Source organism: Antechinus flavipes, chromosome 3 (assembly GCF_016432865.1).
Source record: "Antechinus flavipes isolate AdamAnt ecotype Samford, QLD, Australia chromosome 3, AdamAnt_v2, whole genome shotgun sequence".
NCBI lineage: Eukaryota > Metazoa > Chordata > Mammalia > Dasyuromorphia > Dasyuridae > Antechinus > Antechinus flavipes.
Genome location: NC_067400.1, coordinates 255,321,884 through 255,337,891, shown reverse-complemented (window position 1 = coordinate 255,337,891; position 16,008 = coordinate 255,321,884). Strand labels below are relative to the sequence as shown.

The window sequence follows — 16,008 nt, the reverse complement described above, 5'->3', positions numbered from 1 at the left end:
ATCTTTAAAAAAAAAAAAAATCTTCCTTTGACCTCATCATCCCTTCAAATTTCCATCATATCTTCTCCTTTACACCACCAAATTCCTTAAAAATCTGTTGCCTCCATTTTTTAAATTTTCTATTTACTTTTCCCTTTGCAATTTGACCTTAATCCCATCATTATGCTGAAATTGTTATTTCCAAGGTCAATGATCTTTTTATTGTTAAATCTAATAAGTTTGTTCTTAGTCCTATCTATCTTGACTGCTCAGTCACTTCACTCCTTCTTCTGGAGACTCTTATCACTGAGTTTTCATGATGCAGTTCTGTTATGGCTCCTTTCCTACCTAGCCGATCAATCCCTCTCAATCCTCTTTGAAGGATCACCATCCATTCCACTACCCTGATGCATTAGTACATCCCCATGGCTCTGTGCTAGGACCTTTCTTCTCTCAATACATTCAACTTTCTTGATGATTTTGCCAGCTTTCATGGGTTTACCTTTTTGAAAATAAAAGAATCACAGATTAAGAGCTAGAAATGGCCTTAGATATTATCTAATTCTATCATCTAATTTTAAAGATGAGAAAACTGAAGCCAAGAGAAGTTAAGTGTTCAAATCACTACTGATTAGAGAAATACAAAGGAAGACAACTCTGAGGTACCACTTTACACCTCTCAGTTTGGCTAAGAAGACAAGAAAAGATGATAACTGTTGGAGGGGATTGGAAAACCTGGGATGCTAATACATTGTTGGTGGAACTGTGGACTGATCCAAATACTATGGAAAGCTATTTGTAACTAAACCCAAAGGGCTATAAAACTGTGCAAATCTTTTGATACAGCAGTGTCACTTCAGGGTCTATATCTCAAAGATATCATAAAAGAAGAAGGACCCACATGTACAAAACTCTGTAGCAGCTCTTTTTGTAGTGGCAAGGAACTGGAAATTGTTATCTGGAGAATGGCTAAATAAGTTATGGTATATTAATGTTATCAAATACTACTGTGCTATAAAAAAGAATGAGCAGGACAATTTAAGAAAAGCTTGGAAAAGACTTACAGGAACTAATGCTGAATGAAGTGAGTAGAACCAAGAGAACATTATACACAGTAACAAGAAGATAATATGATGATCAACTGTGATGGATTTGGCTCTTCCCAACAATGCAGTGATTGAATGAAATTCCCATAGACTCAGGCTGAAAAATGCCAATCACATACAGAGAGAGAACTATGGAGACTGAATGTGAATTGAATCACAGTATTTTAACCTGTTTGTTTTTCTTTCTTGTGTTTTTTTTTTTTTTTCTCATTTTGGTCTGGGTTTTTTATACAACATGGCAAATATAGAAATATATTTAGAAGGATTACACATGTTTAACCTGTATCAGATTACTTGCTGTCCTGGGAAGATGGCAAAGGAGGTAGAGAGGAAGAAAAATTTAGAATATAAAGTTTTGCAAAATGTATGTTGAAAACTTTACGTGTATTTGAAAAAATACGATACTATTAAAAATATTTTTTTAAAAAAAGAAAAGAAAAGAAAAAAAAAAACTAGCAGAAACAGGATTTGATTCCAGGTCTTCTAATTCCAATTCTAATGCCTTTTCTATTGTTATCATGCTATCTCTTTCCTCCTTTCCCCTATTTAGACCTATCCTGTACATACAGTTTGCTAAAGTAATATACTTGAAGGTCAAGTATGTCCATGGCAGTTCATTTTTCACGAAGCTTCAGTGGTTCCCTACTACTTTTTGGATAAAATGCAAACTTCTCTATTTAACATTTAAAGCCCTTCACAGTATGGCTTATGTTTATGTTACTAAACTAATAATATATAATCCTAACCATCATATATTCTCTGATGTAGGTGAACTGGTCTTTGCTATTCCCTCTTTTATCTCCTGTGCAAATTTTGTTTCCCACATCTGGCATGTTCTCCCTCCTTAGCTATACCTCTTTGAATTCCTAGTTCCCTGCAAAGCTTAGCAGTTCAACGGCCAACTATTTTCATGAGGCTTTCTTGATTTCTTCCATTTTTCAGTATTCTATTACCACAACTACATCCTTACTTTGAATAGAGCCTTTATTTGCTCTCTTTGAATATATTCCCCTAGCTCCTTAGGTGAAGGGATGAATTAACTTTTTGTACTATTGTTAATGTCTACTATAATGGGGATCACATGGTAATCACTTAATAAATGCTTGTTGTTTGAGACCTGAATTTGTAATCAGAGGAACTGGGTTCAGACCCTGCTAGAAAAAAAAATGTGATAGGAACAGAGATGGAATAAATAATAAGACAACCTGGCCTTGAATCTTGCCCCCATTAATTGTCTGTATGATAATGGTTCCAAATCTTATTTTTCTCAAATAAATAGGGATATTATAGTTACTCTGCCAATTTCACAAGGTTACTGTGAAAAAAGTACTCTGTAAACTTAAAATGCTATATTAATGTGGTTAGTGGCTATATTTTACCAATGCAGCAGCAGGATGCTATTTTACTTCCACCTTTGTAAGTTCTGTGTTTATGGATTATATTTTATGTCAGCAAGTACCACAAGCCATCAAGTATCTTCTACAGGTAGAAATATGTAAGCTCACATTGCTGCATTTTCACAACCCTTTTCCTTGCATAGAGAAATTATAGCACCTTAGCTGTGGAGGGTTGGTTCTACCTTCAATCCTACAGGCTTTACTTCTTGAGAAAAAGCACTAATCTGCACCCTCTGCCATTGATGACAACACAGAAACATTGGGCCAATGAAAAAGATACACAGGGATTAAAAAAAAATAAAAACAGATATAGAAAAGAGACACAGTCCTGCTAGTCTTAGAGATGAAAATTCTGAATGCCAGTAGTTTCCATTTTAAATGAAAGTTTGTGGGAAAATAAGAATTGAATTACAGAATTTACTTTATGACAAATTTGCTAAAATGAAACCCTTGTTTAATAAATACTTAATTTCTAAATTCACAAAAGTGAAAAAATTGGCAAAAAAAACCAAAATAATTTTACCTGTCAAAAGCAGGTGCATTAGCTTCAAATCCTCTTGACATTCGAACACGATGAGATCCCACCTTGAAAAAAGAAAGTTATATTTAATTATATCAGAAAGACATGTAATAAATTGACAGATGTATTCAGAAAATCTACTGCTTCTGAATAAGCAAAGCCTTTCCTGCCTTCAAATGACCATAGTGAACCAGAGTTACACAGATCCTTTTGAGGATGAGGTATTTTTATTATTGGTCAAATATAAAGTTATAGGGCATTTCTTTTTTTTTTAAAAAACACTCATGTTCCTTCTTTACATAAAGTTGATAAATGCCAACCTTTTTTTACATTCTATTCATAAAGAATTAAATTGTCACTTCTATTTCAAAGTAAATACGAACAGTACCAGATAATTTAATAAGACAAACAAGGTTAGGGTGAGGGAGTAAAAGTTGACAGACATGAGAGATTGAATAATTGACCAGTGGTACAGCTGTCAGAGGAGGGGGACAAAAATAGATGATGAAAGAATGAAATCAAAGAGGACTGTCTAACTAGATTTTTGGTTTGAAATTTATTTTTCCCATTGACTCACATGGGTCTATAGACATCAAGCATTCACCATTTATTATTTATACAGGCATTTTTATACTCACATGGAATAGGATAGTCAAAACAGAACATACTTGGGCTGGCTATTTATAGAGATCAATAGGAATTATATAGTCCAAGAAGGAATTTTTTTCTCTATCATTTCACATTGTTTTATAAGGCAACAATGTTAAATTATCTAATCTCCTCTTCTGTAAAATTCAAAAACTGAATAGAGTTTTTATTTTAAAAATTAATGGTGGCTATCAAAGGATATGAACAGACAATTTTCAGATGAAGAAATTGAAACTATTTCTAGTCATATGAAAAGATGCTCTAAATCGCTATTGATCAGAAAAACGCAAATTAAGACAACTTTGAGATACCACCACATACCTCTCAGATTGGCTCACATGAAGGAAAAGATAATGACGAATGTTGGCGAGAATATGGGAAAAATGGGACACTAATAGATTGTTGATGGAACTGTGAATGGATCCAACCATTCTGAAAAGCAATTTGGAACTATGCTCAAAAAATTATCAAACTGCGCATACCCTTTGACCCAGCAGTGTTACTACTGGGCTTATATCCCAAAGAGATCTTAAAGGAGGGTAAGAAACCTACATGTGCAAAAATGTTTCTGGCAGCCCTTTTCATAGTGGCAAGAAAATGGAAACTGGATGGATGCCCATCAATTGGAGAACGGCTGAATAAGTTACGATATATGAATGTTATGGAATATTATTGTTCTATTACGAAGTGATCAGCAGGATGATTTTAGAGAGGCCTGGAAATACTTACATGAACTGATGCTAAGTGAAATGAGTGGCACAGATCATTGCACATGGCAACAAGAAGATTATATGATGATCAATTCTGACAGACATGGCTCTCTTCAACAATGAGATGATTCAATCAGTTCCAATTGTTCACTGATGAAGAGAGCCATCTACACTCAGGGAGAGGACTGTGGGAACTGCGTGTAGTTCACAACACAGCATTTTTACTTTTTGTTGTTGTTTGCTTGCATTTTATTTTGCTTCTCTTTTTCTCTTGTGCAGCATGAAACATATAAATAAGTGTGCATATATTGGATTTAACATATATTTCTTTCTTTCTTTTTTTTTTTTAAATAACTTTTTATTGACAGAACCCATGCCAGGGTAAATTTTTACAACATTATCCCTTGTACTCACTTCTGTTCCGATTTTCCCCCTCCTTCCCTCCCCCCTCCCCTTCCCCAGATGGCAAGCAGTCCTTTACATGTTAAATAGGTTACAGTATATCCTAGATACAATATATGTGTGCAGAACCGAACAGTTCTCTTGTTGCACAGGGAGAATTGGATTCAGAAGGTATAAATAACCCGGGAAGAAAAACAAAAATGCAAGCAGTTTAACATATATTTCTACTATGTTTAACATATATTGGATTATTTGCCATCTAGGGGAGGGCATGGAGGAAGGAAGGGGGAATTGGAATGCAGGGGTTTGCAAAGGCTAATGCTGAAGAATTATCCACAATTGTCCATTGTTTTGAAAAATAAAAAGCTTTAATTAAAAAAAATAATGGTGACTGCCTCTCTCCACATGGGAAGAAAATTATCCTTATATTGACATCAGTTCTTTAATCCTTTTCCCATTTTTTTTCAGAATTAGTAACTTGTTTAAAATGGGTCATCAGGTTGGAATTGTTTTAATTTTGTGAATAATAATAGTAACTAACTTTTATATAGAGCTTATGATGTATCACACACACACACAAGCCACATGCTTTACAATTATTATATCATTTGATTTTCACAACAACCCTGCAGGGGAAAGGAGGAGGTTATTATTTTCATTTTACAGAGGAGGAAACTGAGGCAAAAAGAGGTTAAGTGACTTGCTAGTAAGAATCTTAGGCAAGATTTGGACTCAAGTCTTCTTGACTATATATTATCTATAACTTTTTTCTTCTCATTTGGCATTTATTTTGATCTCTGCTCTAAAAAGTCAGTGGCTTTACAAAAATGACTACATTAGTAATAAATCTTAAGATACAATTAATGTTAAAGTCTTAGGAGACTATAAATTTCACTTTCTGTGTTGTTTCCTATACCCTGTTCCTATTAACTCTCTTTTTGATACAAATATTCATCAAATATAAGGATGAAATGTCTATGTATTCTAGAAGCTTTTGGCTTCTAACTTGTAAGACATCTTTTGCTCCATTTTTCCCTTATGCCAACAACAGCACTGAAGTTACTGTTATTTTTTTTAATTGATTTAATTCAAGGAATTAATCTTGTTAGGATTTCTTTTATATTAGAAACCTTTATAATCTTTGCTAGGACATGAGACTCTGCCGAAAGGCCACCTCAATCTTTGGTACACAGTAAGTTTTCTATCACATTGCAGAAATGCCCTTGTAGAGCAAGGAGCAGTGATGTGCGACTGGGAAGGGGAATGGCCTGATGGTCCCAGCACAGTTTCTCTTAACAAAGATGCCTTGACGGGGCCTCTCTTCTGTGAGTGAATTGCTGATGTGGCTGGGTTGGCTCTCCTCCCACTGGCAGATATCATATACTCTCAAAGCCCACAAGCTGCTTCTCTGAATGGTGACTGGGGATTGCTTCTTCTTCATGTGCTGATCACGTTTGCAAAAATGTATATCAATACATACGATATGCATAAACAAATCTTTTCATATTTTATAATAGAAACTAACCCAATTATGTCCATGGTAATCTTTTCAACAATTTCTCACCATTATCAGAAGATCAAAGGTCCCACGAAACAATATAGACAAAACTCAATTATTTTCCAAGATGAACATAAGCCATCTTTCTATTTAACTATAATTTCTTTTTTATCCTTATTAACTTATTTCCAAACCCTCCCCCCTCTTTTTAACTACTGAGGATCAGGGAACCATCATTCTCCCAGTTACCCAGCTTCAAAAAGCTAGATTTCATCCTTATTTTATCCCTCTCTCAACACCACCTCTATATAACCAATCACTTATTAAGTATTGTCAATTCTACCTTTGTATATGCTCCAGTTCTCTTCTCTAATATTGCTATTATCCTGGTGCACATTTCTATCTCCTCATGCCTTCTGGTAAGTCTTCCTGAGATAAGTTTCTTCCCACTACAATTCATCCTTTACTCACCTGTCAAATTGATCTTCCTAAAGCAAATATCTTTCCAAGTCACTACAGTATTTCTATGATCCTCTAGGATTTTCTTCTGGCTTTTAAAAACCCTTCATAACCTGTCCCTTCTTATCTTTCCAATTTTCTGATATTTTACTCCCCACTATGTGTTCTGCAATTTAGCAACACTAGACTCTGATGTTCCTTACACAAGAACTCTCATCTTGAAACTCCAGGAATTTTCATTGGGTTATCTATAACTCATGCCTGGAATTCTCTCCTCACTCATCTCTTCTTTCTAGCTTCCCTGGCTTCCCTCAGGTACTAGCTAAAATTTAACTTCTACAAAGAAGCCTTTCCTGATCCCCCTTAATGTGAGTGAGTGACTTTTAAGATTATGTCCAATTTATTCTGTATGTGTATATATATTCTTTTTCTTTCTTCCTCTTCATTCCCAATTTCCACTCCCCATCCTCCATCCCTATTTGTAAATAGTTGTTGGTATATTGTCTCTATAGACTAAGAGCTTCTTGAGAGCAATAACCATTTCTTGCCTTTCTTTGAATCCACAGCTCTGAATACAGTGTTTGACACATGGATGCACTTAATAAATGCTTGCTGAAGTGACTTAGTTTCATTTAAAACAAGAATGTCAGTATTGATGGGAGATTCAGTTGTTCAACTGACCTGTCAACTCAAAAGGCAGGTTCTGACATTTAGAATAATAAGTTATGTTAATGGTAGGTGAGTCAGAGTAATCCAGTCTAAGATTGACTAACCTAGTCAAAATGTCAAATAGAAGATATCTTTTTGTGAAAGGCAAACTGTTTGCCAGATCAATTCCTTTGTAAACTAGATCAAAAGACTCCCCCCAAAAAAGCACATACAGAGCAAAATAAAATCTACTACATTTTGATGAATAAGGATCTTTTAAACAGATAAAAATAAATTAGCAAGGACAACTTAATAGCATAATGCTGAAGATCATGTTATATAGTTTGAATTTTGTAATATTTAAATTCAGTATATTACAGATTACAAAAATCATTCACTACAAAATGTCACTTTGAGGACAATTGTGTATTTATGGTTTACATTTCAAAGATGTATACAGACTTAAGAGTCTGCAAAGCATCTTCCTTATAATAATTCTCTGTAGTAATTAGTGTAACTATTACCTCATTTAAACAGATGGAAAAACTGAGGTTCAGAGAGGCTAATTGACTTCCACATGGTCACAATGCTAATAAGTTTTACATATTGCCTAGTATAAATCCTAAAGGCATTATTTTAAAATGTATAGCAAAATGGCACTGTGCTTTGTTCCAACTTGAGAAAAATGTCTTACTGGAAATTAAATTACAGCAAAAAATAATAATAATAATAAAATAATCACTAAATGATCTGGGGTGGAAGGTGATATTGATGAGGAGAGCAGACAAGAATGAAGTTTTTGGACTCAAGGAAAATTTTCCTAGAGAAAAAAAGTTTCAAAATGTCAAAAACATACTTGCAGACCAGGCTGCTCCCAAAACAATGGTACAGATCCACGGATTTGTATGAAGGAAGATACAGCATCATCTAAAAATATAACCTGAGGAGGAAAAAAATCAAAGTTTCATAGTCAAAACATATTTGCTTATTTAAAAAAATTCAAATTCTGTGTATCTTGGACAAATTTTATACTTGCTTTACTTCATAAAACAATAAATTCTATTAATTTATAATTCATGAGCTTTTGGATAAAATTATTTTTGTAATTAACATGTTTAGAAATATTCTATCATATGTTTTATGACTAAAATTTGATAACTGTTTTAAATCAATATATAATTTTTCCAAAAAGAATTTAAGGCAGCAAAAACAACAGGAATTGAAAATTATTAAAACTAATAAAGATGCATTGTAAATATAGTGTTTTGGTTACTTCTCTAACAGAAACAATATTCTAGTGAACTCTCTAATTTAGCAATGTACCCATGTATGATCTTTCTTTACTCCTACAATTTTATACTTTAAAAATATGCTTTCTCTATCTTTGAAAAACTAATTTGCCAAGCTCAATGTTTTTGTGTACACACACACACACACACACACACACACACACACACACACACACACACACCATGCCAGGATTATACAGATATTTTGGGCTAAATCAGTTCAAGCTTCTAACAGTAGCATGGAATACCTGTGTCATTAAAAAAAAAAAAAAAAAGTGCTCAAGTAAGTTCGATTTAACCAAAAATAATCCTTTAAAAAAATTCACTTGCACTATATAATTCAGTATTTATCTTACAATAATTAAGCTAAGGCAGCAATTAGATAATTTGCTGGGGCTATATAAGTGTAAAGCTATAAACGCTCATTTTGAAAAAAAAACCATAGATGAAACTTTTTACCCACAGTACAACGATCAGTAAAGCAATGATGGACCACAGAATAACTTTGTTATAGTTATGTAAAATGTTTTGAGTTATATAAAAATATTTAATTAGCCTATTGTTTTTAGGTTTCTAGGAACACTAGAAACAATAATAAACAATGAAACAATAAGTTAAAAAAAAAATCAAACTAATACCTGTTCTGTTTCTACAAAATTAGCAACATGACCATCATCATTTGTTCCCCGAACATTGAATCTAGTCCCGGCTCGTTCACAACTTAGACGTGAAATAAGGCAAGCTTTTGCTTGTTTGTGAGCAGCATAAATTGTTCTAATTTCAACTCCTCCACACATAAGTCGTAATAACCAATCATCACAATTCACACCATAGTGCTTGAGATGTAAGTGTAGTGACTGATTCCTAATGGGGAAAAAAAATTAGATTAGATTAATGAAAATAAAACATGCAAAACTTCAATTCAACTTGTGTCCCTCAATGGGTAGATTTGCATAAATATTATTACTTAAAATGGTGATACAGATGAAATGAATTATAGTATAATTGAGTTAATTCACCTAACATGAATGTTAGACAAGAGTTGGACAGAGAATATGCTGTCCTTTTAGGGAATATGGATTGAGGATGCCAAAAAAGTTGGAGAAATGATGGGCATACATCTAGCTATATTTTGATTTGCATTCCATACTTTGTAAACTTGGGCAAATCATTTGATCTCTTTTCTTATTTTAAAAATGAGAATACTACTTTATATTTCCTGTACAACTGCTGTAAAAACCAATTAAGTTGATATATGTAAAATATGAAATGCTACAGAAATGCAAAATTTTATTAAATACCAGACAAAGTCTTTTTGTGTCATCCTCAAGAAGATAATTAAGGCACCAAATATAATCTTCATAGGAAAAGTATCAAGAAAGGAGATGGTAAATATGTATATTTATTTGAATAACTGGTGCTTATGAAGAAATCTTAGGAAGCCTTCTGAGATATGCGTGTGTGTGTGTGTGTGTGTATTTTATATATATATGTGTGTGTGTTTAGAGAGAAAGATATATGTGAAAAAAATCTCTTTCCACTTTTATTAAAATTTTTATTAAAATAATTGTTTACATTGTCAAAGTCACTTTGTAATATGATATGCCATTATAAAAAACAAAGCAAAACTGGGAACTCTAATTCCAGAAGGTTTATGTTGTCAGAAATCTGACTTCTGGATAATTGAGATATTATTATACGTTATTATAAAGCCATGATATTATTAATATCATATAAATTCCACTAATGATATTCCTAGTTTAGATAGTTTAAAATCAATTCTAAATTTAAAATCATATTTTACATCAGGGGTCCTCAAACTACGGCTTGCGGGCTAGATGCGGCAGAGAATGATTATCCCCCTCACCCAGGGCTATGAAGTTTCTTTATTTAAAGGCCCACAAAACAAAAGTTTTTGTTTTTACTATAGTCCAACCCTCCAACAATCTGAGGGACAGTGTATGGCTCCCTATTTAAAAAGTTTGAGGACCTCTGTTCTACATCAAAGACCAGATATAGCTAAGTATCTAATATCCAATTAAATCTAGCACTATCTAATTAAATTAATTAAAAATCATTAAATATCTGCTATTAGCCAGAAAAATTTTATAGTATATGAATATAATGAGAAGCAAGAACTCACCAGAAAAATCTATCATCAGTTGTGCGGTCTTGACTGCTTCGATGGGCATTAAGACTCAAATCCAAACTACATCCAGTTGCAGACCATGCAAAATAAAAGTTTCCTGAATTCAAAATTTTACGAACTTCTGAAATGCGATCTTCATCTGAAGAATCAATTCTTAAAGATATAAACTCAGTGGAAATAACTCTAAAAACTTCAGATTCCTGGATTTTTCCAACAGACATGCATCCTGTGACTAGAATCAAATACTGCGCCATTGTATCACCTATAAAACCAAAATGAAAGTGTATAAATTCCTAGTAGTTTTAAATACAATTTAAAATTTTTTCTTAGGTAGTCTTATCTTATCTACAGCTCTGATTATTCACTGAGAAATATCAGAGAAACTAAAAATCCACTAAAAATAAAAGAAGAAAAATTTTAACTTGAACTATTACATTGTTTGGAATATTCAATATAAAGTATAAAGAGAATAATATCAATATTTATTAAATTTTTTGGCACCCTTAAGAAGTTGTATTCAGCCTCTAATTAAAGCATTAGAAATAAGTGCCTAAAACTAGATGTTCTATCCTAGGGGACATCAATATAATTTCCTGAAAAAAGACTTTATCCTAGATATATGTAAGGGAAGAACTTTTATCTAATCAGTGAACATGTAGTCCAAATCTTCTAAGGAGTCTCAAATAAGATTTCTCTACTGATATGCAATTTCCCAGCTGGATTTTCCAGTTTTTTCTCCTCCCGCCCCCCCCCCCCCAAAAAAAAAAAAGATGAAATTTTTATGCTGGAAAAGAGAACCATTAATACCTAATAAGTGATCTAATGGAAGTCATTCTTCCATCTTAAAAATGGGCACATATATTTACCGTTTATATGGTAGATAGTCTGAAAACTTTATCTAACATAATCAAGTCAAATAATTAGTCAGGTCACAACAATACTTTGAAAGAGATTTCAAATAATATAGACATTATCGTCTAAATTAAAAGATCACTGTATTTAATGTTAGAAAAGGTCTCAGATCATTTAATCTAAACTCCTCATTTAAATATGCTAAACTAAGAAATAATGTGTCGAATAGTTTTTTCTACATGCTGTCTTTTTTGGTTAAAATCTATAAAAATAGGGATGGGAAAAAAATATATTGAAAAATTTTGCTTTAATAAACTTACCAAGGTTTAGTCGCAATACACCTAAGAGTCCATATGCATCCATTACTTTGGAATACATGCCTTTGATTGCCTCTTTTTCTGCAGATGCTACCAAAAAAATGTTTTAAAATGTTAGAAAAAATAATGATCCCTACTGGATCTAAAGTTTAAAGAACTCAGTCTTTTGAAGTGAGCCAATTATTCATACCACAAATATATCACAGAACTATTTTGTTAAACTATTATAACTCCTTTGCTCCTAAATGCTGCAAAACATACTGAATCAACAGTGATAACTGGATCAACAACAAATTTATGATTTGTAATCTCAACTAAGCTCAAGTGTTGCACATTAATTCTTTATGAAAAAAGGAATTTCTTTGATTAGCAACTCTACCCTATGTGATACCCTACTACCCTATGTGACTGTTGAACTGTTTTCTTCCCCAATTACCTACTCATAACTTCCTCTCTATCCCTTACTGAAAAAGTCAAATATTTCACCGAAAAAAAATGAAGACATCAAAAGTTTCTTTTTCTTACCAATTCTATACTCTAAATTGTCTAAATATCAGAGTGGTACCTGGAAAGAACAATGCATCTGAGAGAAGAGAGATAGGTTCAAATTCCTCCTCTGACATTAGTTTCCCTAAGCCTCAGTTTCCTCATCTGCAAAATGAAGGGATTTGACTAGATGATTTCTAAGGTTCCGTCTGTCTCTAAATATTAACTATTCTTTATTCTCTCCTCCTTGGCTTAATTCTTAGGGGGAAAAGTAGCATCTCTATTTGTAAATGCAATTCTTGTACATAAACCCTTAGTGCCCTCTCCTCCAGCTATTCTTTCTCAATTTTCTTTCATTCTTTTTTTTTTTTTTTTGCAATCACCAAAAATCTGCACACTCACCCTTATTCCTAATTGAGAACTAAAACCTTCTATATAAAACCCATTACAAACAAGTACAGTCTGTCAAACAAATTTCTACGTCAATGTTCAGTATTTTTCAATCATATTTGATTCTTCATGATCCCATTTGGGGGCTTTCTTGGCAAAGCTACTGGAGTGGTTCACAAGTGAGGAAATTGAAGCATTAAGTGACTTACCTATAGTCACTTGGAGGCCAGATTTGAATTCAGAAAGATGGGTCTTCTTGACTTCAGAATTAACACCTTATACATTGTTCCACCTACCTGTCCAAAACATTTTATCTTATTGTGTACTTTATAGCCCTATCTCTCTCTTATCAGTAGGTATAGCATTAATCTTCTAAAAATTTCTAATTCTTTAAAAGCTGTTTCTCATTAACATATTGTTGTCACTGAATAAATCTTTTCTCCTGGTTCTATTCACTTGCTTTTGCATCAGTTTATACAAGTTCATTGGAAATAGTCATCATTATTTCTTGTGGGTTTTTTTGTTTGTTTGTTTGTTTGTTTTTGCTGAGGCAATTAGGGTTAAGTGACTTGCCTAGGGTCACACAGCTAGGATGTGTTGTGTCTGAGATTGGATTTGAACTCAGGTCCTCTGACTTCAGGGCTGGCACTTTATCCACTGTGCCATCTAACTGTTCCCCACCATCATTTCTTATAGCACAATAGTATCCTAACAATTTATATATCATAATTTGTTTATTCATTTCTTCAGTTTATGGGCAGCATCTCAAAATTTACATTCTTTGCTACCTTACAAAGAACTTTAGTATTTTTTGTACATCCTTAGGAGTTTGTTTTGATTGGGACTAATCCCCTTTAATCTATCCTTACCCCTTTTCTCTTTCCCTTCTATTTCACTGTTTAGTTAAAAGTATATTGCTGTACCTATGTAAATGTAAATATTCCTTTAATTAGTTCAGATGAGCATGAAGTTGAAGTGTTAGCTACTTCCCCTGCTTCCTCCATCTCACTGTATAAATTTTATTTGTATATTTCAATTGTATTCCTCACTAACATTCCTTTCCTTTCCTGACACTGAATTTCTCTTACTTTCTCTTTCTATTCTTCTCTTAAGATCATCAAGATTATGTAATAGAATTACTCTAAAGCCTTGGATAATTAATCTTTTTTTCTGACCTCTGACAATGATTTGATTCAAAGGGGACACATGTATATCCCCATATTAGAACATAAACATTTTATCCTTTTTAAAAAATTTCCTTATTACTGTTCATATATATCTTCTTATGTTTCTCTTAACTTATATTTGAATTTAAAAAATTGCTATGCAACTCTGGTTTCTTCATAAGGAAATTTTGAAAAATTAAAGGTCTTTAAAAAAATCACTCAATTAATAAACATTTATTAGGTGCTTACTATATGCCAAGCACTATAGTATTGCACTAAATTTTGCTGGCTAAGTTATTCTTGGTTGTAAATTCATATCCTTTGCCTTCTAAAATATTATATTTAAAATTCTCCCTTTTGCTGAACGTGAATCACAACATACCATTTTCATTCCTTTAGTTGTTTCCTTGCATTTTGTTTTCTTTCTCATTTTTTTCCTTTTTAATCTGATTTTTCTTGTGCAGCACAATAACTGTATAAATATGTATACACACATTGGATTTAACATATATATATGTTTTTTATTAAGGCTTTTTATTTTCAAAACATGCATGGACAATTCTTTAACATTAATAAACTCTTGTAAAACCTTGTGTTCCAATTTCACCTTCTTTCCTCCATGCCCTCCCCTAGATGGCAAGTAGTCCAATATATGTTAAACAGAGTAGAAATATGTAACATATATTTTTTAAAAACATATTTAACATATATTGGATTGCTTGCCATCTAGGAGAGGGGGTGAGGAGAAGGGAGAGATTTGGAACACAAGGTTTTTGCAGGGGTTAATGTTGAAAAATCATCCATGCATGTTTTGAAAATAAAAAGCTGTAATTAAAAAAAAGAAAAAAAAATAAAGTTCTCCCTTTCAATATGAACAGATAATTTTCAGATGAAAAAACTGAAACCATTTCTAGTCATATGAAAAAGTGCAATAAATCATTACTAATCAGAGAAATGCAAATTTAAGATTACTCTGAGATACCACTACACATCTCTCAGATTGGCTAAGATGACAGGAAAAGAATGACAAATGTTGGAGGGGATGTGGGAAAACTGGGGCATTGATACATTGTTGATGGAATTGTAAAATGATTCAACTATTCTGGAGAACCATTTGGAGCTATGCTATCAAACTGTGAATACCCTTTGATCCAGCAGTGTCTCTACTGGGACTGTATCTCAAAGAGATCATAAAAAAGGGAAAAGGATCCACATGCAAAAATGTTTGTGGCAGCCCTTTTTGTAGTGGCAAGAAACTGGAAAATGAGTAGATGTCCATCAGTTGGAGAATGGCTGAATAAATTGCGGAATATTATTATTCTTTTTTTTCTTTTCTTTTTTTTATTTTATTATAACTTTTTTATTTACAAAACATATGCATAACATATCTAATATATATAGGACTGCTTGCCATCTAGGGGAGGGATGGAGGGAAGGAGGGGAAAAATCAGAACAGAAGCGAGTGCAAGGGATAATGTTGTAAAAAAAAATTACCCTGGCATGGATTCTGTCAATATAAAGTCATTATAAAATAAAATAAAATATTAAAAAAAAACATATGCATAGGTAATTTTTCCAACACTGACCCTTACAAAACCTTTTGTTCCAAATTTTCCCCTCCTTCCCCTTACTCCCTCCACTAGACGGCAGGTAGTTCAATACATGTTAAATATATTAAAGTATATGTTAAGTCCAATACATGTATGCATATTTATGCTGTTTTCTTGTGTAGCAAGAAAAATCGGATCTAGAAAGAAAAGAAAAAAACAAACAAACCTGAAAAGGAAAACAAAAATGCAAGCAAACAACAGAAAGAGTGGAAACGCTATGTTGTATTCCACACTCAGTTACCATAGTCCTCTCTCTGGGTGTAGATGGTTCTCTTCATTACTGGAAAACTGGAACTGATTTGAATCAACTCATTGTTGAAGAGAGCCTCGTTCATCAGAATTGATCATCATTGTTGCCGTGTATGATGATCTCCTGGCTCTG

At 32.9% G+C, this 16,008-nt stretch overlaps 1 protein-coding gene across 7 annotated transcripts in view; it reads right to left on the bottom strand.

The window, feature by feature from the left end:
* SYNJ1 (synaptojanin 1) overlaps positions 1-16,008 on the bottom strand; it is a 119,655-nt gene that overhangs the window by 74,756 nt on the left and 28,891 nt on the right. For all 7 annotated transcript variants that reach the window (XM_051984963.1, XM_051984964.1, XM_051984965.1 and 4 more), the window contains exons 3-7: positions 11,978-12,064; positions 10,800-11,067; positions 9,295-9,520; positions 8,224-8,307; positions 3,006-3,067 (exon numbers count right to left, since the gene is read on the bottom strand). In XM_051984963.1, the coding sequence (XP_051840923.1) occupies positions 3,006-3,067; positions 8,224-8,307; positions 9,295-9,520; positions 10,800-11,067; positions 11,978-12,064 (727 nt within the window). The remainder of the gene's footprint in view (positions 1-3,005; positions 3,068-8,223; positions 8,308-9,294; positions 9,521-10,799; positions 11,068-11,977; positions 12,065-16,008) is intronic.